The sequence below is a fragment of the Prionailurus bengalensis genome, chromosome B3 (genome assembly GCF_016509475.1).
Source record: "Prionailurus bengalensis isolate Pbe53 chromosome B3, Fcat_Pben_1.1_paternal_pri, whole genome shotgun sequence".
Classification (NCBI taxonomy): Eukaryota; Metazoa; Chordata; class Mammalia; order Carnivora; family Felidae; genus Prionailurus; species Prionailurus bengalensis.
This window is the reverse complement of record NC_057355.1, coordinates 136,230,519-136,255,629: the sequence shown is the minus strand read 5'-3', so window position 1 is coordinate 136,255,629 and position 25,111 is coordinate 136,230,519. Positions and strand designations below refer to the sequence as shown.

General features: G+C 53.3%; 1 protein-coding gene across 2 annotated transcripts in view; it reads right to left on the bottom strand.

The window, feature by feature from the left end:
* SLC24A4 (solute carrier family 24 member 4) overlaps positions 1-25,111 on the bottom strand; it is a 172,250-nt gene that overhangs the window by 29,382 nt on the left and 117,757 nt on the right. The window contains exons 5-12 of one of the 2 annotated variants that reach the window (XM_043556876.1): positions 23,971-24,055; positions 23,328-23,431; positions 22,427-22,501; positions 19,702-19,727; positions 18,054-18,107; positions 16,294-16,436; positions 11,909-12,078; positions 7,061-7,265 (exon numbers count right to left, since the gene is read on the bottom strand). In XM_043556876.1, coding sequence (XP_043412811.1) covers positions 7,061-7,265; positions 11,909-12,078; positions 16,294-16,436; positions 18,054-18,107; positions 19,702-19,727; positions 22,427-22,501; positions 23,328-23,431; positions 23,971-24,055 — 862 coding nt within the window. The remainder of the gene's footprint in view (positions 1-7,060; positions 7,266-11,908; positions 12,079-16,293; positions 16,437-18,053; positions 18,108-19,701; positions 19,728-22,426; positions 22,502-23,327; positions 23,432-23,970; positions 24,056-25,111) is intronic. The other variant, XM_043556877.1, reaches the window with a different exon arrangement.

Genomic DNA, 25,111 nt, shown 5'->3' with positions numbered 1-25,111 from the left:
GAGAGGCGCATGTGAAGAAATGAAGACAAGGGCCAGGAAGAATCCTGATATCCATTGAGGCCCCGAGTCCAGACCCGACATGTCTCCAACGGTTTCTGTGCTCTTGGGATCCACAACGTATCTCTAAGTCCTTACTTAAAAAAAAAAAAAAAAAAAAAAAAAAAAAAGGTTCCCTTTTTAGCGCAAGGGAGCCTGGTGGGCTTCATGTTGCTGGCATCTGCAGAGGCTTGGGGACCCCAGCAGCTGATGGGTCCTGGACCCCTTCACCTCCTACCTCCCAACTTGCTCTGCCCTGGCCTGGAGGCAGGGACATCACGGAGCAGATTCCTGGGCAGGTGCCTGGATGTTTGGTTCCTTCTGCTCAAGACTGCCCCTTGGGGAAGCCCCTGCCCCTCTTTGGGACTCAGTTTCCCATTTTGTAGGAGGAGATAGGTCTTAAACTCCTAAGATCCCTTTCAATCCCAGTATTCAGACACCATCTGTCACTAATCACAGAGACCTGGAGGGAAATTACTTTCATTAGATTAAAAAAAAAAAACAAACCATTGAGACTCTTTCTCCAGTATGCTCTGTTATCTGTTTTTATAAACCACCCACAGCCAGAAACTGAAAACATCCAAATGACTAGCAACTGGCAGATAAATGTGGTAAATCCATACAATGGATCGTTCAGCCACTCAAAAGAACAAAGTGCTAGCACTCAGAGCAACACGGATAAACCTTGAAACCACACTGAGTAGTAAAAGCAGCCGGTCACAAAAGGCCACATGCTACATGACTCCATTCATATGAAAGGTCCAGAATAAATTCCAAAGGGACAGAGGAGTGGTTGCCAGGAGATGGGGGGATGGGGCATGATTGCTAACGGGGAAAGGGGCCTCTTTTGGAGGTGGTACAGATATTCCGAAACGGATTGCAGTGATGGCTGCACAACTTTGTGAATATACTAAAAACCGCTCAACTGTATACTTTAAAGGTGTGAATCCTATGGTAAGCGACCGCTGTATCCATACGGCTGTTCTAGGGGGTGAAGGACACACTTCATCATGAGGAGCACGGAGCGATGGATAGAAGTGTTGAATCACTAGCTTATACACCCGAAACTAATATCACACTGTGCTAATTACACCGGAGGTAAGATTTAAAAAGGATGAAGTTGTTACACTAAAAAGTAAAAATGCTCCGCCAGCGTTTGTTCTCATTGGGCTGTGAGGAGACCACCTCAGGGCTTCGCGGTGAAGGACACGGACGCTCCTTTGAAATCCTGACTCTGACTTACGAGACCATTTCTCTGGTGGCTCCTGAGACAGAGGCAAGAACAAGAGACTTTCCACCGTACAGAGCCGTGTCTCTGGGGGCCTGGAACAGACGGGAACCGTGCGCGGAATTTCACATGTAAATGAGCGCACGGCACCCGGGTTTCTCTACCGCTTTCACGGATGTGCCAAGGGGCTCAGCAGCAAGAACGTGCCCATGGGTTTCTAGAGCTCCATTTCTGCAGCACCCCCCCCCCCCCCGCCCCAAACAGAGTTTTAAAAGACTAAATAGACTGCTCTCCTCCCAGCCAGGGCAGCTTGCTCCAGTGCCACCTAGAAGTGAGAAAGATGGGGTGGGTTGGGGAAGAGTAAGCCCTAAAAGCGTCCCGAAACCTCCAGGTCGCCTGTGCTGAGTTCTACTATATTGAAGGAAGAGAAGGTGCAGCCGTGCCATCCAAGGCCTGATGAGAGCATGTGAGGTCCCCAAAAGGCCCGTCATTCAGCTCGTTTCAACAGTTTCCTTGCCACAGATTATTTGGCAATTCGCTGGTTGGGCTACCGTGCCGCCCCGAGTGCGTCTGGGGTCCGAATGCCAGTGTGCAAATCCTGGCTCTGCCCCCTCCTCCTGAAGACCTTGAGCAACACAGCCTCTCTGCGCCTCAGCGTCTTCACATGGGAAATGGGGATGATAGCACGCACCTTCCCGGTTGTCGTGTGGACTCGACGGGCTAATACGTCAAGTGCCCTGCCTGGCCCACTGTAGCGCTCGGTGAGTTTTACCTCCTGTTACTGTTCCAGCACCAATCAAGGCCCTGGACTTCAGAAAGGCACACCTGCAAACTAGTCTCTCCACTGACAGGCGCTCAACTGCCTCGTAGGGCCAGGATACATACACACCTGAGGCCATTTGCTTGCTCTATGACAGCTCTGGGGCTCATGGTCTGGGACTCTGCTGCCCAGGGGACCAGCCTGTGATGGCGTCCACAGCTCGAGAGGCAGAGGCTGGAAGAGGGCTCCCCACTTAATGGCTGTGTGGCTCGGGAAGTCGCACAGCCTCTCGGGGCCAGTCGCTTCACTTCTCTGTGCCTCCCGTTGCTTTGCAAAATGGAGAGAACTGTCCCCACCTCACGCGTTGTGAAGATTAAATCAAAGAAAACACACAGAAAGTTCTTAGAACAGGGCAGGGGACACAGAAGCCCCTTAAGAGCCTGGTTCCCTGACTTTTCACTCCATGCCTGACATCCAGCAAGTCCCCAGCGCTGTGAGAACAGTGGCCAGCGTCCCGGTATACACGATGGGACTCCCTTCCCCTTTCGGGGGCAGAAGAAAGGCGTCCCGTTGGTCCACAGAGCGGGGGCCTCACAGACCACAAGTCAACCACAAACGGCCTGCACGATGGGCTTTCCCCGGCCAGGCTGGGACTCACGGTCACCAGCTGGCAATTTCAGAGCAGTTCCCAGGCTGCAGGCCAGTTTCCATGGGAGAAAAAGCTTCTCTCCCCTTCCTCTTCCCCCAGCCAACAGCTGGCCTGGGAAGCTTGTTAACCAGCCTCTGCAGCCCGGAGTAGGAAGAACAAGGCTACATTTGATGTCAATATAATACTAGCAGCAACTCAGGTGGGCACGAAGGCCGCCAGGTGGGCACCAGGGACAGGCGGCTGCTGCCTGTCTCCGGCTCCAACCCACAAGCCCAGTGATCCCTCATGCGGGCGGCAGAGCCTGGGGGCCACAGGCTGGGGCCCCTCCTCCACCTGTCAGCGGTGCGTTAAGGAATGCTTCCCGTAGTTAATTGCTTGGACTTACCCCACACAGCTATAAGCTCCTAAAGAACAGAGACCGTGGCTGTCCTGTTCCCACCTGCATCCCCAAAGCCCACAACCGTCTTGTACGCAAATATCTACTGAAAAGAAACACTGTCTTATCTGCAAAGTGCCCAGAGCTGGGTTCCTGGCACACAGCAGGTGCCCCCTGACGCTCAGGATGACCGCAGCTCCCGGCCTCCAGGGATCCTGGCACCTGTGACCTTTCCAGAACATGGCTTGTAGTCCAAACAGGGAAAGATGTGAAAAGCTGGATATAACTCAGTTATAACTCAGTTAATGTAACTGAGGGACAGAGGTTTAGGGAGGCGAAACAGCTTCCCCAGGGCTACCTGCTGGTGAGTGGTAGAACCAGAACTTGAACCCAGGACATCTGGATTCCAGAGCCTGCCTCCCAGGCTGCCCCTGATGACACAGAAGAGCTGTGAACAGAACCAGTGGGTCTCGATTTATTCCTGACACCGCAGCTAGGCTGGTTTCAAGCTGACCAGAGGAATGGCTTCTCCCTTCCTCCCATCCACACCCCTGCTCGCCCATGATCTCTTCCTGGGCCCAGTTTAGGAGCCCACTAGCTCCCTCTGCCCCTAAAGTGCCCTTGGGGCCGGCCCCCAGCCCCAGATCATTGTGAAGCTACCATCAGAGATGAACTGAAAACAAGGTGAGCGAGAGTGGGTGGCCGAAGGGCCTGGAGCCAGACGTGGGCTTTCCCAGAGGCTCTGGGCCCCCTTAAGTTCCTACAAACCTCTGCCACACACGAGCCTCGTTTCTCCTTGCCCGCTGTACACACCTGGATGGGCAAAAGCCACACAGCTCCCTTTCCACCCCCCACTCCTCAGAGGAGGCAGAGGTGAGGGCAAGAGGAGGAGCAGGAAGTACCTTGTGGTTTCCAAGGCAACACCTGGAAACACATCCACCCCTGGGGAAACAAAGGGGGAGAGAGCTTTCTGCAGGGACACAGGAAGCCCGGCCTGTTCCTGAAGGCTAGGACAGGCAAGCCCTGGCAGGAAGCTCCCTGCACTTGGCTCTGTCCCGAGCTGGGCCCTGGGGAATGTCCTGGAGCCTCTGGCTTGAGGAAGAAGGTGGAGCAACAGGAAGCCCTGGGCCACCAGGAAGGGCAGAGGTCCCTGCGGGAGGACTCACTGGGGCACAGAGCCCAGGAGCTCCCTGGTCCCCAGCCCTGGCAAGATAGCAGCATTAGAGGCCCCCTCCCCATCTCGCCCAGGACGTGACCTGCCCAGAGTCCTGCACAGGGAGCTAGATCCCATTCCCCGCAGTCACTTCTCTGAGAAGCGCCAGGTCCCAGTACAAAAACAAGGAAGGGACAGCAGGCCTTGGGGTTCACCCCACCCAATCCTGCCAAACTCAAGGTTTTGAGGAAATGGAGAGGTGAGTGGTCCTTACATGTGGCTGCCTCAACAGCAGCTGTCAAGAAGGACATATCCCTTCTTCGGTTTCCTGCAGAGTCCTGGACGGTGGGCAACGTCCAGACAAGGATCCCCATGAAGTGGCCCATGAAGGGTGGTGGCTGTGGCCCATCAGGCCCCATATCTGCAAAACGGGGACTCTGTCGCCCACCTCCTGGGATTGGAGAAGACGACTCATGGAACGGTAGCTCCTCCCCGGAAAGGCTGGCTGGACCTCGGCTGCCTCTCCCTCCGTGTGACCACATCCCAGCCCCCAGTGCATCTGGTCCTCAGCCCCTGAAGAACTGAAACCCTGGGGTGCCTGCAGCCCTGAGGCCCTGTGCTTGCCCTGTGTGGATGTGGGAGAGGAAGTGGGCTGGTAGTGTTACGATGCAGGGCTGTGTGGGAGTAGCTGGGGTTCCAGACTCCGGGCCTATGCCTGGACCTCTTATGAACACAGAAGTGAAAAATTCTAGGCGGGGCAGGGCCCTGTCCCGCTTCATTGGACTTGGAGCAGATTCTGCTTCGGGTGGACACACTGCCCTCCCGGGATCCTGCCCCATGAGATCTTCTCTCCTGCAATGTGTCCGAACAGGTAATCGGATACAGGTTCCCAGGATCCGGAGAAGACGACGTATTCTTTCAGCACCCCCACACCCAGCCCCAGGGACCAAGCTCCCGCCCAAGCACAGCGCGACCCACAGGCCACAAGACAAGGCGCTTGAGTACAGCCCTTGCTCCCCCAAAGTCTTCCAGCAGGTGGGTGGACGTGTCAGGGACGTGAGAGACCCGGTTCCCCTCAGCCTTCTGGTCAGCAGAGGAACACCTGGGGAGGCCTGAACCCCAAGGATGGGCCCCTCTGCGACCTCAGTGACGGAAAAACATTTCACTTTCCCGGTCTGCCCTTAATGTGAAAGAAGGCTGGGAGGTACTGACCAAGAGCATCAATTTCTAATCTGGCCAGGTCCCACGAATCCCCCAGAGAAGGTTTGAAAATGCTGATTCCCAGGTCCCACGCCAGGCTTTGAAATGTCTGTGTTTTAGAACCAGACCCTGAATTTTGGGAAGAGACCCTGGGAAGCTGTGATCGGCACACCCTGGAGACACTCATCGAGTAACTCCGAGGCAGCCCTGTGATCCCAAAGAGCTCTATTTTCAAGATAAACGAGGGGGCATCTGGGGGGCTCAGCTGGTTAAGCATCTGACTTTGGCCCAGGTCATGATCTCACGGTTCGTGAGCTGAAGCCCCACATCAGGCTCTGTGCTGACAGCTCAGAGCCTAGAGCCTGCTTCGGATTCTGTGTCTCTCTCCCTCTGCCCTTTCCCTGCTCACTCTGTCTGTCTGTCTGTCTGTCTGTCTGTCTGTCTCTCTCTCTCTCTCTCTCAGAAAAGAGAAAAGATAAACCACAGTGGCAGAGTATTGCAGCTGGGTAGGCCCAAGCCATCTACCTGGGGGCAAGAGTCATCCCAGAAAATGGGGATGAGGGACTGGACAGCCTCTCTCTCCACAGAGCCACCTCCCAAATTAGGTGCTCTGTGAGCCTGATGTTAAACACAGAATTCTTTTCAGAAAAACATCAAGTTCTGGACAAAAAAAAAAAAAAAAGGAATTCTTCCGCCTTTCAGAATGACCAGATGCCAAGATAAAAACTCCAAGGTGGGGGGGAGGGGCTTTGTCTCCTATTTAGGACTTGAAGAAACTTGGTTAAAGATGAAGGTACCCTGGGCGTGTTTGGGGCTCCTCTTGTATGTGAACTCACTGGAGAGACACCTGCTAATCACCTACCGTGTGTCAGGCATGAGCAAAACAGACAAAGATCCCTGCCTTTGTGGAGGAGACATTTAAACAGAGACCCGAAGAAGGTGAGGGAGCAAGCCCTACGGACCACGAGGGAAAGTGCATTCTGGCGACGGGCAAGTGCAAAGGTCCTGAGGTAGGGCGTCTGTGGTATGTTCTACGAAGGATGGTGAGGAGGCCGGTGTGGCTGGAGCAGAGGGCACACGAAGAAGAGCAGGAGGTGAGGTCAGCAAGGAGCTGACAGTCAGAGGACACTAACTTCAGAGATCACACCTCAGTGAGGTGAAAATGCTGAGGGCTTAGGGCAGAGTGGTGGCCTGATCTGACCTATTTACGAGCAGGAGACGTCAGATGTATAAGGTATAACTGTATAAGGTGTAATTTGTGGCCTTAGAATGTCCTGTCCCAGCAAATGTAGGGTTGGAGAGTCTGAGCAGGTCCATAAAAACAACAGTGCTGGCTGCTTTTTCTTACTGCAAAGGAAAGACCAGTTGCCCTGGGCATTTAAGTGCAGTCACTGGGGGTTCCTGGTGCCCCTCCCCGCTCCGTGTCTCCAGCCGACGTGCTCTGTGGCACACAGGCTCCCCTACACCGGGCATGCCTGCGTCTCACTGCAGCGCTAATCCATCAATACTTAGGACATATTTATCAAGTGTCTCCAAAGAATCCCGGTGACCTAGTGTCGACCCTTCACACCAGCCCCACCCCCACCGCTCCTCATGGGTCCGGGCCTCCCTCCTGAAGACCACAGCTTAGCCTGAGGGCCCTGCACCCCAGGACTCACCGGGCACGGAGAAGGGGGACAGGAAGGCAGCCTCAACGGGCTCAGGCTCCGGGGGTGGTGGTGGGGGTGGGGGTTGCTGCTCCTGTTGCCGCTGAGGGTCCTCAGGGTTTTCCACGGGAACATTCCCATTCTCGATATTTTCGTGTCTCCCGTTCTGAAGCGGCTTGCTGCTCACACCGTTTGCCGAGTTGATCAGTCTCTGCCGCTGTGTGGACAGGAGGCAAGTCAGACGCCAAGACATGTTACAGAGTATCGCACGGTGGCTTTGCTCCTTACAAGCACACAGCCCTTCCAGGTTTCTGGAACACACCCCTGGAGGCCAGTTTGCCTGGGAACTGGCCCAAGAACCTTGGAATCCATCGAAGTTTGCTCATTTCCATTTGCGGTGCCCATTCCTCCGGCGGGCATTTACAAGCTGCCTGAAGACGGTCACAGGGAAAGCCTGCATCATTGTTTTTAATTTTTAAAATGTATATTGTGCAAAAAGTACACTTCTATGAAGCGTAGAGCTCGATGATGTGCTACATCAAGATGCAGAACATTTCCAGCCCCTCAGAAGACTCCCTCAGGCACCTCCCTGGTTCATATGCCCCGTTATATGTAACCACTCCGCTGACTTTTACAAACATCGCTTAGCTGTTCCTGAACTTCGTATAAATGGATTCAAATAATATGTATTATGCTGTGTCTGGCTTCTCTCACTCAATATCTGTGAAATCCATCCACGGCGTCGCACGACTCGGCAACTTAACTATTTTTCACGGCTGTAGAGTAATACATTGCATAACCCGCAATGCATCCTTTGCCTACTGAAGGGCACTGGACTGTTTCCCTTCTTCGGTTATTATGAACAATGTCACCGTGAACATTTGTGCACTTCTGGACACACGCACTCATTTCCCTTGGGTATTGAGGAGTGGCAATTCGAGGCCACGTAGCAGGCGCAGGGGTGAACTGTTTCGCACTCGAATCAGCAACGGATTGGAATTTCAATGGCTTCCCATCCTTGTTAACACCTGACACTGGCAGTCCTTTTATTTAGTTTTTTTTTTTAATTTTTTTTATTAACGTTTATTTATTATTTTTGAGACAGAGAGAGACAGAGCATGAACAGGGGAGGGTCAGAGAGAGAGGGAGACACAGAATCTGAAACGGGTTCCAGGCTCTGAGCCGTCAGCACAGAGTCCGACGCAGGGCTCGAACTCACGGACTGTGAGATCATGACCTGAGCTGAAGTCGGACGCTCAACCGACTGAGCCACCCAGGCCCCCCTTATTTAGTTTTTTAAGTTTATTATTTTGAGAAAGCGTGTGTGCACAGGTTGGGGAGGGGGAGAGAGAGGAAGAGAAAGAGAATCCCACCCACCTGTCCCTTTCCCTGCCCCATCTCGTAGTGACTGGCAAAGCCCGCCTCCTTTCCACCCAAGCAGAAGCCTGGCTTCCTCACCAAGTCCATGAGCTTCTATAAGCCAGGGAAAGGCAGAAGCCACATTACAAGACATCAATAGGTTTCACTTTCCAAGGAATCTGCCTTCCTGTGCACACTTCCCCTTTGTCCGGCTCTGATTACAAACACCAGTGGGTCCGTCTGAATGAGGCCTTGGGGTAAGGACTGTCACACAATGGACACTTATATACCTCTCCCAATTCTTCACCAGGAAACAAAGAGTCAGTGAATGTGTCCCCCAAGGCACTATTCTCTTCCTGTGTGTCCAATGCCTATCCTCATGGTTACCAGAAGTAAAGATATCATTATGAAAATAGACACATGTTATTTCTCTTAAAAAAAAAAAAGGAATTGACCATTTATCTGTCTTCATGTTGGTTTTAGGCAGGGACTCCTAAATCATGAAGTCTAGGGTGGGGTGAAGATTTTAAAATTCTTTTCTTACAAGTGTATCCATAACACTTAGCATACTGAAAAGAGCAAAGAGATCTATGCCTGTGACTTAAGCCCACATATGCAGGCACAGTGTTTCGCTACCTGTGTAACAAACCCAAGTAGCATCCAAAGACTGGTCATCCCTGTAGTTAAAAACAAAAACCTACCTGTGCAAGGACAGAATTGTAAAGAGGGAGGGAGGCACGACTTAATGGCAACATGAATGGCAGAAATGTGAAGAGGTCATGATTCTAGCTTAACAGGAACCAACAGAGAATTGTACCTGGAGAACTATCTAAAGCTACCTAAGGTTGTATTAAAAGAGGCATAGATTGTAACACAAAGGAGGCGATGGATCCCCACGCTGCAAGAGACAAACTGGAAGATGGTGAGGACTGGAACCCTGTTACATCAGGGAGGGTGTGAGGTTCCAAGGGTGTTTAGATTCAAGGAGAAAATCGGGGTGTGGCAACTACTTCCTGATGTTCCAGGGGCTGCCACGTGGAAGAGGCCATTAAAAGCAACCCAAGCAGGCACTATTATAGAGGGAATAAAGATATAGAAAGAAGGGGCAGAGGAGGTGCCCCTAATGATCTATGCAGTCCCACTTACATAGTCTAGACTCAGGTTTGGGTGGGAATTCCTGTTCTACCCTCATGTTAGTGGTGTGGCTTTCGGCAAATTAGTTTGCCTCTCTGATAAATGGCAAGTAGCATCTTCGGATGGTAAGAGGATTAATGCTGAAACGCAGGTAAAACATCCTGCACCTGCCTGGCACTCAGCAGGTGCTCAGGAAATGACAGCTAGATGCACCAGCTCAAAGAGACCAGCACCCAGGTGGGAGACGGATTCATGAGGCAGGGGAAACTGAGGATGGGTGAAATTCTGTGCCCCTCGGCAACTCACTGCAGTGGCCACAGGGGAGGACAGTCAGGTGTAGCCTTGGAGTAAAGGAAAGCCATACCTCTCACACGTTCCCCCAAACATCCCCCCGCTGCCCCCAAACACCCCCCACCCACCCCGTGCAAGAACCATCTCAGCTGCTCTGCCCTCTCTTGATGAACAAATAAGGGCATCTGTCCCACAAGTACTAGAATCTACCACGGATTAACTGCACCTTTACAAACAGCTCTAACACTTTGGAATTAAAATAACTGAACATTTGAATGAGACCAAGGGTCTTAAGAAACAACTTTGAATCTGGGCATTTGGGTTTCCCACTCCCGTTGCTTGATGCACTGACCCCAAGATACTGGTTAGCCTCCAGGCAGAGTTGTGTGTCACTGAAATTTTTAGTGCTGTAAGCCTCCTGCCAAACATCCTCAGTTAGAGAAACTGAGGCCCAGGAAGATTAAGCCAGTTAGTGGCTAATGTGAGATTAAAACTCAATTTCCAGGGGCGCCTGGGTGGCTCAGTTGGCTGTGTCCGACTTTGGCTCAGGTCGTGATCGATCTCACAGTTCATGAGTTCAAGCCCCACATCTGCTGCTGTCAGCGCAGAGCCTGCTTCGGATCCTGTTCCCCCACCCCCACCCCCCTCTGCCCCTCCCCCAATTGCACTCTCTCAAAAATAAACATTAAAAATAAAACAAAATTATCTCAATTTTCTCTACTAGCCTGGCCTTTCTGGCTCCCAGTGCTGCCTTCCAGGGAAGTCAATCCCAACCCGGGGGGGTGAGGGGGAGCAAGATTTTCCCAGCAGCCTGAAGAAACATCTGGGGGCAGGACAGTATTTTCCCAGCTCATCAAAACCCCCATTAATTCCCTGGTGTTTATCCCATGAAAAAGATACTATATACCCAAATCCTTCAGAGTGGTCCCTATCCCCACTCAATGGGTACATTTATCATGCTCATGAAAAATACCCAGAATTCAGTAAAATTTCATTGATTCATATTTTACTGATTTGAATCAAAAAAATGATTCAGAATGATCCAAAATCTGCAATGTTTATTTTATTTTATTTTATTTTATTTTATTTTATTTTATTTTATTTAAGTTTACTTATTTATTTAGTTTGAGAAAGAGGGCAGGAGCTGGGGAGGGGCATAGCAAGAGGGAGAGAGAATCCCACACAGGCTCCACACTGTCAGCGCAGAGCCCGACATGGGGCTCAAACCCACAAACTCAGAGATCATGACCCGAGCTAAAGAGTCAAGTGCTTCACTGCCTGAGCCGCCTGGCGCCCCGCACTCTCTTTCTTAATACACCTTCCACACGGAGGACATATGAATCCAGACGTGTTCAAAGTACACATCCTTTAAGTCCTGTGTGATATCATTCCTGCATACACCTGAGGTGCTAACTACCGATTATTAGCTATCAAAGTTTCAAGCTCTCTGATAACTACCTGGGTCTGAGGGTTAAGGACTCACAACTCCCAATATGCACACGCACGTATGTGGCAAAGACTGAACAAACTGGTGAGCAATTAGAACCCCGCATCTTTGCTACACTGTGTGTATATTATATGGCATTAAAACTTTTTTGTTTTTCCAAATAAAAAAGAGGGCACAAAATTCAAGCGGCCCATCAGGGTGTAGAGTGAAAAAGGCAGTTTCCAGAGATAACTGCCATCCGCCTCTGTTCTTGGTTTTCTTCTAGAGTTGTAGCATCTGTAGAGAACAGGTATGTGTTCACCTTTTTTTTTGTTCTAAGTGACACTTTAAAGACACAATCCATACTTCTGACTGGCCTTTCTCCAATTAGCTTTACTGGAGCGCGTCACAAAATAGTCCGCGGACATCGTGGAAATGGTACTCGATTGCGGCCTGCCTTAACACACCTCTGGATCCGATCGTTTGCTGCCCGTAGGGAATGTTTGCGCCTCCTTCCTTCAACAGGTGCAGCAATAAAGGACATCCTGGTGGCCCTAACAGCAGGAAGCGCCCTGATAAGCCAGGGCCTCCTCAAAGCGCAACGCATCACCCCAGTCTACTCACTCTCAACGCCCTTTACGCAAACGTACCTCATTAATTATGATCCTACTGGCCATCCGTAGTCGCGTCCTGGGCCCAAACTTATTGGTGATCATGATGCGTAAGCCCGCCTCCGGGAAGCTGAACTTGGGAGGGCTGGAACTCATGACCTCATCCACCATCACCACCGCGTTTTTGCTGTACTGTGGCTCCTCCTTCACTATATTGAGCACAATGCCACAATTAGTGCTGACATCTCCCTAAGGACAACACCCCAGCACTGAGCTCATGACTTCCCCTCATGCTGCAGACCTCCTTGGGCTCTGAGCCCCGCACCCGCTGGGGAGGCTGACTTAGTCCTAGTGGACCACCTGCCGACGTGGGCTATTCGCCGGGCCCCGTGGTCCCTTGCTACAGGACTCCTTATGAGCAGACACTCCACACCCAGCCCCGCTGCCAGATGATGCCCCCTCTCTCTGGGGCCCCTCTTGGCCAAGTGCGGGGTCTTCTGGCTCCTCATCTAAGCCTCCCTGGGAAGCCCATCTGTAATTCAGACAGGGTCCCTCCCACCCTGTGACTCTGAGGGGACCTTTCTTACCCTCTGTTGACAGAGGCTCAGAGGAAACTTTAGAGACTGACAAGGGCCCTCTAGGATGGAAAATGCTAGAAAGCATCACACGACACTGGCTCTAAACTTCCCACAAGTTCACGGGCTGTTCCAACAACCATCCCCACCTGGTAGAGAAGGATACATCTGACTTTGCTCTCCCCGAGGCCGGCAATGAGGGCAAAGATATGGCTCACAGGCCCTGAACGAGGCAAGGGAGACCCAAGAGGACAGCCGACTTGCTGAAGGCTCACAGTGAACTGCTAGCCAAATCCAGGGTCTCCAGTAAAATGGACACCCTCCGGCCGGGAGGCAGCTCTCTCTGACCCTTTGCTCCCCCCTCACAAGGCTGAAGAATAAATCTCTCCAGGCCTCAGGCCTCTTCCTTGCCACCTTCACAGACACGCTCAGGGCTGGAGTCCTGAGGGATTGGACCTCTAACTCCTGAGCCCTGGAGGAGCCAGTCATGAGACCACTCTGGAACACAGCACACAGAAGCAGGTGGAGTTTTCCCCTCTGCACCGGTCACCAGCTCCCGGTGAGGGTCCCCTTCTGGGCAGGAGTCGTCAAGAGCAAATCCTCGCCAGAGTTAATGGCACAGACACGAACAAGTGCACACCAGACATGCACACTCTCCCCAAACAGGCAGCAAGGCTCAGCAGACAGGAGGCGTGTGGGTTAGAAACAAAGCCAGGAGGACCATGCATTTGTCGGAGACAGACACTAACCTCCAGTGAGGCTTGCGCTGAGGTCACGGTTGGTTGGTTGGTTTTTGTAATGCGCGTGTTATCGCTTGGATGAAAGCAGATTACTTACAATTTAGAAGAGAGTTAAGGAGACAAAGGCCAAGAGAGATTGCCAGAGGTGATTAGCTTGCGGTGGATGCCAAGAGCCGGGGGGCAGCATTCTTGATGGTGGCCAGGGGGTTATTTGAAGGAGTTAGTAGAAGGGTTCCTGCTACAGGGGGCTTCAATGCTCAGGGTCCCCGGCTTTGGGGATGGCCCCTCTCCCAGCCGATTTCCCTGGCTCTGTCCCACTCTGAGGAGCAGGAGCCTCTGGGCCCACCACCCCTCGCAGCTCTAGGAAAGCCTGAATCCCTCCCTCCTTGCGAGACTGCAGGCTCCAGGCTCCGTCCAGGTCCATTCTAGAACGAGCCCTGACACAGGCATCCCCGGGCAGGGGCAGGGGGCACTGGGCTCAGAAGGAGGGAGCCTATGGAGTTTTAGAAAAACCCAAACATCCAAACAAAAAATGAAGCTGGAGAATGCTATCCCCCTCCCGCCGCTCCCCACCACCCCCCCGCCCCGCCCACCGCGCCTCCCCGCCCCCCCCCCCCCCCCCCCCCCCCCCCCCCCCCCCCGCAAAAAAGAGATGATCTGGTGAACTGAACCATATGACCTTTAAGAACATCTAAGTATATAAAGGCATTTTGCAAGAGTGGTAGTAACAAGGCCAAAAACCTGTCAAGAGGTTGGGTTAAAAATGTTGATTTGATACAGGAAGTGCCGAAACCGGTAACAGGAAAGCCAGAGCCGTGTGCGCATGCGTGGGCTCTAGACAAACTCTACCGGCCAGCAATCTTGGACTTCCTTGGGAGGGTGGGTAGAGGGGGACCTGCCTGCAGGCCGAGGACCAGGGAGGCGGGGGCTCGCCGCATTGGGAAGATTCCCAGCAACACTGGCTGAAAAGGCCAACTCCTGAAGCCCCTTTCTCAGCCCCTGCAGGGTTCCTGGGGACTTCTTGCCTCAGTCTATTTGAGGGGGCATTGCCCTGCAGTGACTCACACACAGAGTCCTCCGCCAGCCAGCTACGAAATCCCTAAGGCTGCTTCTCTGGGACCCCTTCTCTCCAATTCCAGGCCTGCACCTTTTTCTCCTTGGTCTTTATCTAAACACCTCCCCCACCCCCCCCCCATCAAAGTTGGAAGGAGGCCTATCTTCTTCCTTGCCCTGTGTTTTGGGGGTGGGGTGGGGGAGCAGTCCTGTGTCTAATCTCACAATTTTCTAGAAATTATCTTGGACTCAGATATTTGGGGGGAAATAACAAATTTGTGGGGAAGGTCCTACTGCCCTGGGTACAAAAGGAACGGAGACAGAGCCATGACAGAGGTCCAGAAAAGGCCCCAGGAGGGCCGCGGCCTCACAGCAATCCCCACTGCCCTGAACAGGGAAGTGGCTGAGGCACCCGCTATATTGCATGTGACATATGTTTCCCATAGGACACTGGGGAGAGGTGTCCTACCTCCCCCACACAGGTGGAAAGTAGCTCTGGGGACTGGCACTTGAAGAACTGGGCTTCTTCCGCGGATCTGAATGACCCACCACCTGGAATCTCTCTTCTTTGCCATGAAGGTGCAGAGGGCCAGGGAGCACTAAATCTCTGTGTGCAGGACCCAGCAGAAATCAGCCTCTGTCCTGAGACGCTGTGTGTGTGTGTGTGTGTGTGTGTGTGTGTGTGTGTGTGTGTGTGTGGTGGGGGGTGGGGGGGATCTGTAACAGGGACCTCAGAGCCACTGTATCTGCAGAGCTAAAATGCAAACCAGCAGCCACATCCGTCCCTCCCCTCTGAGAAGGTTGTCCTGGAAACGGGATCCCCCCTCCGGTAGGCTGCTCCACATTTATGCAACAGGAAACACAGACACAGCCCCGGGCTCCACAGGCTGGACACTGGTACCTTCTCCCCAGGGGCTTTCTTTAGAAAGCCTTCTCCCATATGGAGAGATTCATTCCTGCCTCAAGCACCTGCAACAGGTGTCTTCCCCAGGGGGTCCCCTGAGACGGGACAGAACAAACTTGCCTGAAGTCCAGGGGAAGGGGCACTACCCGGATCCACCCGGGAGTAAGGACTAGCAAGGGGGCCAACGAGTACACACTCCAGCCCCCACACGTCCCAGACACGAGCAAACAGGTCCCCGGGACCACCTGGCCTGTCACAGACACCACGCAGGAGTTAAAGTGGCCTGAAAGAGGACGTGACTTGCCCGGGTGCATGGGAGAGAGACCCTCAGGTGGCCAGTCCACCTGGCATGCTGGTTAAGAAGGACTGGAGATGCCAGCCCAATCTGTTTTCCCACGTCCTCATTACCAGGGTCCATTCAGGCCCCAACGCTCACTGGGCTCGCAGAATGGAGATGCTCCGGTCTTGCTGGCAGGTGGCCCCACAGACGGATCCCTTAGTAACCGGTGGATGAAGATGTGGCTTCCAAAGTGGGAGCCAGGTGGGCCTAGAGGACCAGGGGAGCTCGGCAGGGACCACAGGGGCTGGCTCCCGAGGCCCAGAACCCCAGACAGCGGGGCCAAAGAGCAGCTGAGGAGGCAAGGCTGCCGCGCCCCGGGGCAGGGCTCCCAGGCAGGGCTCCATGGGGCCCACTCTGGGCATTCCCGCTCTGCTCCGCGGCTGCCCTCCGTAGCCTCGCTGTTGCTCTGGGCGACGAGCCAGAGGTCCCTCCAGAGCAGAGTCCTCCCCCTGAACTGGGCCTGGCGTGTGGGAAATCACAGGGAGGCCTGAGTCTGCTCTGTCACCCCAAGTCATCAGCCTCCTGCCACCACCTTTCCCAGGGATCGGGGAGGTAATTCACCGCATTTCAAAAAAGCCCAGCAGGCCTGGAGCCTCCTTCAGGCTCCGAACGTCCCCAGGGTGTGAGGGTTTGACTTTGTCAGTCCTTCTCCCTTCTGTGCAAATGTAAATCTGAGCCACACCTCATGGAGGGCCCTGGGACCCAAAGTAAGAGAGTGACAATTTAGAGGGAAGGTGTGTGTGTGTGCAGGAAAGAGCATGGGAGAGAGGCTTTGGTGACCCTTTTGGCCACTCCTGTCTGCTCAGCCTTACCTTGCCCCAGCAATGGCAGGGAGGGGTCATCAGAGCTAGTATCACAGTAATCATTACCATCTTCCAGCTCACTGCTGACCGTGTTGCCATTTGCAATGGTCTTTTGTTTGATGGTGAAAAAGGCCTGCATTTTCACATTGTACCTGGAAGCGAAGGCAGGAGGTCAGAGCCGCAGGAGACACCTGGCAGGAGTGGGGGGGGGGGGGCGCCTCCCGCCGCCCCTGTGCACACACAGTCACACCCGGCCCCGGGAGCGTCCCGGGGGCAAGGGGGAGCCGAAGGCTTTCATCTGAGCTGACAGTCCCGACAGGACCCCTAGAATAACGCGTGGTCGGAGGGCTTGCTCCACGGAGCTGTCAGTGGCCTCCTGGGGGCGTAAGGAATCTTCAGTTCCAAACACATGACTGACGCCTACTTAGACACGTCCAAAGCTTGTCCTCACCAGAGAAGTTCAGGTCAGCCTGAAGGACAGGCTCCAAGGAGCTGTCACCAGGCTGTCCTCCCAACAGCCTTGAGTCCCACTCCTATGGGCTGCCCGGCGGGCCATCTCTGAATCACTCACAGCCAGGCCCAGAGAAGACACTGTCTCCGTCTCAGACCCCAGGCTTCCCCGCCTCACTGGAAGGCGCTCAGAGAGGAGTTCACCTGAGGACAAGCCTCCTGCACTTGACAGTTTATCACCCGTTTTCACAACACATTATAAATGTTTGATATAAACGTGGAGATTCATAATGTCGTAAAGCTCAGTGTTGTTTTTAATTATTTCTGGAGGTGTGAAAAAGGTAAAACCTGAAGATGATGATTCAGCTCCTGGGTAGTTTTTCCTTTTTTTTTTTTAATGTGGCAAAACACAGGCAACATCAAATTTGCTACTTTAACTTTTTCTATTTTTAAGCATACAATTCACTGCCATTCACTACACTCACAATGTTGGGTAACCATCACATCACCATTATTTACTTCCCAAAATGGTTTCAGCATCTCCAACAATTCTGTGCCCGTTCATCAATTAGTAATCACTCCCTCCCCCACACCCCTGGTAATCTCGAATTTACTCTCTCTCTGAATTGGGACTCTCCTAGGGTATCTCGCAGAAGTGGAATCATCCAGTATTTGTCCTCCTGTGACTGGCTCCTCTCACTTAGCATGTTTTTAAGGCTCATCCACGTTGTCACATGTGACACCATTTCCTCCCTTTTTTATGGCTGAATAATATTCCTCATGGGCAGTTCTGAGAGCACTCTGACCCAGGCAGCTTCAAAGGGCCGCAAAAGCATCACACGACCTGGGACCCAGTGTCTGCATTTTCGTTGCTGTGAGTGGTGTCCCCAGAAGTTGTGCAAGGCAGCGGCCGTGACAGATGGCGCTGGATAAAGCCTGGAGCAGAAGTGAGGCCACCCGGCTCTTCAAAAAAGAGGGGTGTGAAACTATCAGGAGATTTACAGTGACAGCAGAAAAGAGCGGCCACTCGGGCACGGAGAAATCAGCACGGAGCAGGAAGAGGGCTTGCTTGCTACCTGTTTGCGAGCAGCCTCATCTGCAACCCACCAGCTGCGACTCCCCCGGCCCGGGTTTGCACAGCACCCCAAAACAGTATCTGAACACCTCACCCCAGGGGGGCATCCTCCAGAGAAGCGGGGCCGGCTGGAAGTCACGGGGAGGTCTATCAGTTAGTTTTGTCCAGGCTCTAATGAAAGGCCAGAGCAGGAAACAGAGTAAGGCGTCAGACTGCCCCGGAGAAGGAGACAGAAGGTACTTACTTCATGATCAGAATGTAAAACACGTACAAGATGATGAGCACCAGGCCTTCCCACCTCAAAGAGAGAAAGGAGACTGGTTAGGGCTGGGGAGGCCCGCAGCACTGAGGCCTGGGGGTGACTGGCAGAGGGGGCGGGGAGGGGGCAGGGCCGGAAGTCCTATGATCCTGCCTGGCCCCGGAGCCCGGCCCAGAACTCCGGCATCCAGGGGAGTCTTCCCCAGCCTGTCCTACAATCTGAAGCCCTCTTGGGGACACAGAAGGCTGATGGTGGGCTCTTCTCAACTACAGGGGGCCTGCAGGGCTCAGGCAGAGTCCCATCAGCCACGGAGAAAAAGGAGGGACCAGGGCCACCACATCGCAGGACTCACAGAGGAGAGTGACCATAGTCACGCTGACTTGATGCTTAAGAGACCCTATGCTCACCAGAGATTCCGACCAGGGACCAGAAAGGCTGTCGGTATAGAAGGGGCCCTAAGAACTGCCCGAAGAGAGGGGCTGGTACAGGAGCCTCCTGGGCTGAACACAGGGGCGGGGCAGAAGTCTTCCGGTATATACACCACTGCCGTCTAGCTGATGCAGCGCTCAACCCCACGCGTGGCAGGGATCTGTAGCTCAGACCACAAGCCTCTGAGTAGCCACACGCCTTAATCTGTTTGGTCATCCGACAGCTGCATGCTGAAGACCTACTATGTGCTAGGTATAAGGTACGATTGGTTTGGGAGCTCTTCCTCTACTGTCAGAGCCCACAGACCAGCAGAGCCACAGAGAGATTTGTAGATGACCCCACTGCCACCACCCTCGACCCCATCGAGGAAAAGGAGAGCCCAGATGAGGCGTGGCTTCCTGGCTCACATAGTGGGTTAGGGGCTGGGTGGGGGCCAAAAGCAGGCTTCTGTGGGCCCAGAGCACATGGCTGCTCACGTCAGCCAGCTGACTGTCCTCAGCCAGGCCTCCTGAGTACAGCCCCACAAACACAGAGGATGTGGACTCTGAATCACTGTCATAAAGAGATCATGTCTATGGCTTATGAACATATGATACACTCATGCCCTATAGGGCTAATACACCAATCTTTTCTTTAAAGTTTCTGCTTTATGGATCTGAATTAAGGAGTCATTTCCTATCTCAAGGTCATAATGGTGAGTCCCTATATTTTATTCTATTTTGTTTAATTTTCCTTTTTACAGTGAGATCCTTAATTCATCTGGAATCTATTCCTGTATAAGGTGTGAGGGAGGGATCCGATGTGATTCTGTTCTGTATAGGGTTCCCAGTTTTGCCAGCAGCGTCTGAGACCCTCTCCCTAACTCACTGTCTGTAATGACAGCTGTCATATTTCCCCAGCTAAGAAATGGGCCCATTACTGGGTTCTTGGTTCCATATTCCATATTGGCCTACGCTTACCCCGGTGTAAAACACCACACTGTTTTCGTTACTTTAGCTTTAAATATATTTTGTTATTTGGCAGTGCAGGAACACTGAGGGATTCTTTGTCACTTTGAAAGAATAAAGGTGTGATTGCTTCAAACGACGCCCTTTTTGCAAGTTCAAAAGCTCATGTTTGTAAAAATAATTTCAAAAAAGATTCAATGAACCCAATGAGGAAGAATACTACCAAAAAAGGAACAAGAAACAAACTTCAAACTTACCACACGATTTCTTCATCATATATGAACTGGAAGGCAAAAGAAACAAAGGGTGGGGGACTTATTTATTCCAAAAGAACACACACAGGTCCCTACACACTCCGAGCTCACATATCATTGCCTTGTTATTTCTACACAAAGCTGGGCTCCTCTCTCCATTTCCGGGTTTCTCAACGGGAGGAGGTGACCTTAGACCTTAGTCGAAACCTAGACCAGAAGATGCCAGACTATGCGGCTCAGCTCAGCCTCCCAAGAGAAACGGCCTGTGCTTCATGACGGTCCGAGTAGCTGTTGGGGCCAACCTGCCATCACTAAGGGCACAGCCTTGCTGGAATCAACACTCTTAAAAACTAAAAGGACCCCTGCCTCTCTACCTACAAACCTATGTACCTGCCTATCCAGGGGACTCGTGTGTATGGGAGGGAAGGGATATCGTTTTCTTAAAATAGAAAAGTGACCCCTTTGGAAATTCTGAGGGCAAAGGACCCACTTGTGCTATTTGAAGGGAGGCCAGGGGTGACGGTGCGGTCATGATGATTTCTGAAGAGGCCACTGACATTGCCCAACAACTCCACCGAGCATCTCTGGCACAGACCCAGATGAATGACACCTCTGTGGTCCAGGGGAGGGATCCTGTGACCACCTTGGCCAGGCCCAGTGTGGACAGGCAGGTGGAGGGGCTGTGGCCACCAACTGATCTTGGAGACATAGGGTCCCCACACCGGATGCCAGAAGAAGCCAGGGGGCTGCTGTCTGGACTTGGGCCCATTGTGACCCTCTTCTGGCTGTCATGGCAGGCGTCACACACAGAAGCTGCTGTAGGGGCCACTTCTGAGAGAGTCATTCCTGGCCAGGCATCGCTGTGAGGCTCCCCAAACCCAAGGCTCCGAGGCAAGGGCACTCAACAGAGGAGTGCCCAGTGCCCTCCCCCGCCAGAACGTGAGAACACTTGTGGGGGATATTTTTAGTTTTTTACAACCCCATGAAAGGCTACTGGCATTTAGCCCAGGGTGCTGACCAGTCTAGAACCTGTGAGATATTTCTCTCAGAAGGGGTTTTCCACATTTGGCACACGTCCTACTTAAAAGGTCTTGCTAAACATTCAGGCAAACGGGGAAAACAAAACCAAACAAATCTGAGCCCAGAACTGAACTCTATTTTATAAATCAAAGTACTTATACCTTTTTAAATTACGTATTTAATAAATATTTAATTTTCTAGTGAGGTAGCTATCATGTAAATGGAGGCATGATTGTACTTGGGCTCCACCCACGATTTCATCAGGAGTCATTCCTAATTTTGGAAAATCACGTCGTCAATGTCAGGAATGCTCGCGGGGTCTAAGGCTCCAGCCCAGCACGGCCTCAGTCTGTGCTGGTGGTTTCTGGGCTCAGAGATTTTTCCTTTATGGGACAACGGATTCCACCATTCAGTGCTGTAGCGTCTTTGTGCCCAGACATTTACACACTGAAGGATGTTTTCATCTTTTATACTTTGAACATCACGTTGATTCTTTTCTACAACTGTGTATGTACAGGTCAATGATTTTTATCTGTAACTTTCATTTTGGGGGGTGTAGGAGGCTGGGGTCCCAGGAACCCCCTGCCTGACATTCACACCACCCCTGGATATGTGGCCTGGACCCAGGGACTGGCTCCTCACAAAGAGAATATGGTGAAAGTGAGGAGCTGTCACCTCCAAGATTAGGTTATGGGCAGAACGGGCTTCCGCCCTGGTACCTTCTCACCCTCCCTCTGAAGGAAGCCAGTTACCCTGTTGTGAGCTGTGCTGCGGAACAGCCAGCCAAGCGGGATCGGAGGCCTATCCACAGCTGCATGAGTGACCCCAAAAGTGGATCCTCCCCCAGGAGAGCCTCGTACCAGCGCCAACACCCGTGAGAAACCCTGAACCAGAGGGCTCGGTAAGCCACTCCCAGACTCTGATCCACAGACAACAAGAGTGATCAATACTTGCTATTTCAAGCTATTGACCTGGGGGGAGATTGGGTACCCAGCCACAGACAGTACGAGGGATGTGACCGTCCTTTCCAGGTGGCTCTGGGTGGTGTAAGGTTGAGAACTGTGTCTGGGGGGGAGCACATTCCAGTCAATCTGGGCACACCACATGCACCTGCCCATATGCCACCACTTGGATTGAAATGGCTCCCTTGTTGGATGGTGCACTCCTCAGCAGTAGCCGGTGTCCTGTGCCATGAAGGAACCCTGGCCCTCGGGGGACTGCGGGGATATCGCCCCTCGCTTTCCACGCTACCAGACTCTAGAAATCACTGTTCCAGCTCTTCCGGCTTTTCTCCCTGGTGCCCCTGCTTCCCACTCTCCCTGCCCCCAGCCTGCTTCTCTCCTTCCTGCTCTGCAGTGAGCTGTGAACCCAGAAACTCTGGTTCTCAGGAAACCCGGCTCTGCGTGAGGATCCGAGGGCCCGATGAGCGAAGGGCTTGAACTTAACTGCGTGGACCGTGTGACCACGCTCTGACTTTTCCAAGGCCTTTTCGAATCCAAGGTGGGCCCGGGATGTGCTCCATCACCAAGGTGTCAGGTAGGAGGCTTTCAGGCAAGGGAGGCACAGCGGGGAGGGGACTGGTCAGTTTGACTACAGTGAATGGTCAGCACAGCCCACGGTTGGGGTGCCCTGGGTCCTCTGGTTATAGTGCCAGGGACAGAGATGGGCCGGGGTCATGTGCCTGCACAGGGGCAGGAAGGAAACTCACGGCAATGAGCACGATGACAGAGAGGGTGTAGTACACGGAGTCTCGGCACACGGCCCACCATGTCAGACGGACCACCTGCCAAGCAAAGGGCCGTCAGCGGCTAGTGGCTGGAGAGATGGGGGCGGTGGTGTGAGGGTGGCTTTCTCACCACCCCCAGACCCCCACAGGTGCAGGGACATGCCCAGGGAGCAACTCCTAACTGTGCCACCCGAAACCCATCTTTCCTGGCTGCTCAAGGCCACCCTGTATTTTTCATTATACACGTGGGGAACAGAACAGAAAGCACGGAATGTTTGTAAGTGACGGCAAAGCTGCCCTCTGTTCCTCCAAGGTAACAGACATCTCAGGCTTCACAGCGGAAGCCCAGGGTCAAGGCAGAGGCCAGAGGCACTTGCTTCCCCTGTGATTCTGGAACCTCCTGGTAGTAACTAGCTGCCCATCTCTACCTCCATTGGCCAGACAGGGCCTAATCATGAGCCCAAGTCTCTGGGGTTGAGTCTAACGCCCACGTGGCCCTGAAGACCAGGGAGATGCTGATGGGGTACCAAACGCAGGCCAACGTCATGCTCCTTGCCAAGGAGGCCAAAGCAGGCTTCAGATATTTCCAGAATCTAGCTCAGGGTCAGGGTTACAGGAGGCGCCTCTCAAAGATGTCCTGCTGTTGAATGAATGCTCACCCTTGGGCTGGCCAAGGGAGCAGACCCCGTCCCTGCTCTCAGATCCACTGAGGCTGGATGTGCAAGGAACGTCAGAGGCCACTTGTACACATGAGGACCTGGGCTCGGAGGGGGAAGCCAACTTGCCTGCAGCCTCGGGCAATTGAGGGCACAACTAAGGTGAGGCCTCGGGTCCCCCCACTGCTGTCCCTTATGTCACTCTACAAAGGGAGAAAAACACCGACCTGCCCCGCAAATAATCCACAGACTCCAATGATACACAGGATGTTAAACACTGCAGAGCCCACAATGGTCCCAACCCCAACGTCTCCGTGGGTGATGAACACGCCTGGAAGGGAAAGGCAGAAATCCTCTTGTGCGTACGCTTCCTCAGACCCAGGCTGCTGCGAGGCCCTTGTCCCCAACCCCATGGACTGAGGGACTGGTTCTAGGACGCCCATGATGCTGACAACGGCCAAACCAGAGAGGAGGAAGTGTCCCGAGGGACCACCTACTCCACTCCTCCACCCCCCACCCCCGCCTTTTTTCCCTTTTAACAGCTTTATTGAGAAATAATTCATATGCCATAAAACCCACCCATTCAAAGCGTAAGACCCAGCGTTTTGGTAGAGTTCCAGAATGGTGCAGCCAGCACACAATCTGATTTTAGAACACCTTCGTCACCCCCCAAAAGAAACCTTGTACCCATCAGCCCTTTGCTCCACCACATGCCCCGGGGAACCACGAGTTTACTTTCTGTCTCCCTGGCTCTCCCGTTTTACAGATGAGAAAACAGAGGCTCGGAGCTGACAAATGCCCTCACTGGTCACGGCCCCAGACCGGGGCTCTCTCTAAGATCCCACGTCCCCAGCTGGTGGGATTTCTTACCAATAACAGAGGCAAACAGCTCGGGCGTCGAGCTTCCCGCGGCCATGAAGGTGGCTCCGGCCACATCTTCACTCAGATGGAGTTTCTGAAACAGAAGCGACCGCGGACATTCAGGCTGTGAGGCGGGGAGAGCAGACACAGTCCCCGGATACTCTGGCAGCCGCAGAAAGTGTGGGAAAGCGGTGCTGTTGCCAGAGTCGAGCACCCTGCACCCTGAGCACACACGTCTCTCCTGCTACTCTGCTGGCCGCTCAACCCAGAGGCCCCCGTCCCCTTCTTCTGTCAGTTTCCGCTTGTTCCCCAAAGCCCCTGAACGAGGTCTCCTTGATGAAGCCTTTCCAGGTACAACACCCAGGACAGGTGGGAGGGTCCGGTCCTCCCATCAATGAAACACAAATCACACAGCGATGGTCTGAGGTCTGTGAGCTTCCCTGCCCCACTGGCCGATGAGGGCACGGTCGGTCTTTTTCACCCACGGATCGCCAGTGCCTAAGAGAGAGGCTGGTACACAGCGGTGCTCAATGGGGAGCCACCTCCGATGCCCACACAGACCTTGGGTACCATGCGGACTGCGACGCATCGGGGCCGTGGAACCCGGAGGCCCCAGACACACAGCTTGGCTCTTGCATTCCAGAAGGCCTTCGCCATGGCAGGCCCGATGCCCGGCTGGCCACTGAGACAAACACCCAGGTACCCTACTCCCAGGGATAAGGGAGAATGAGGCGGGGCTGGAGCTCTGTTGAGACTCACTTTGCTTGGCAAGGCCGTGCTCCGGCCACAGAAGCCCATCCTCTGATTGGGAATGTGGTGACGGGGACTTTCGGTGCCAGGAGAAACCACCGAGATCCTGGGTCTCCCTGAACAGCACCTTTTTTTTTTTTTTTAAAGTTTATTTTTACTTATCTGGGTGAGAGAGAACAAGCAGGGGAGGGGCAGAGAGGGAGAGACAGAATCCCAAGCAGGCTCCATACTGTTAGCACGGGCCCCGATGCAGGGCTCGAATTTACAAACTGTGAGATCGTGGCCTGAGCCTGAATCAAGAGCCAGGCGCTTAAATGACCGAGCCGTCGGGGCGCCCCTGCCTGAACACCACCTTGAAGGTGCCCACCCTGTGGTACTCAGAAGGCCTCTGGGCAGGGCT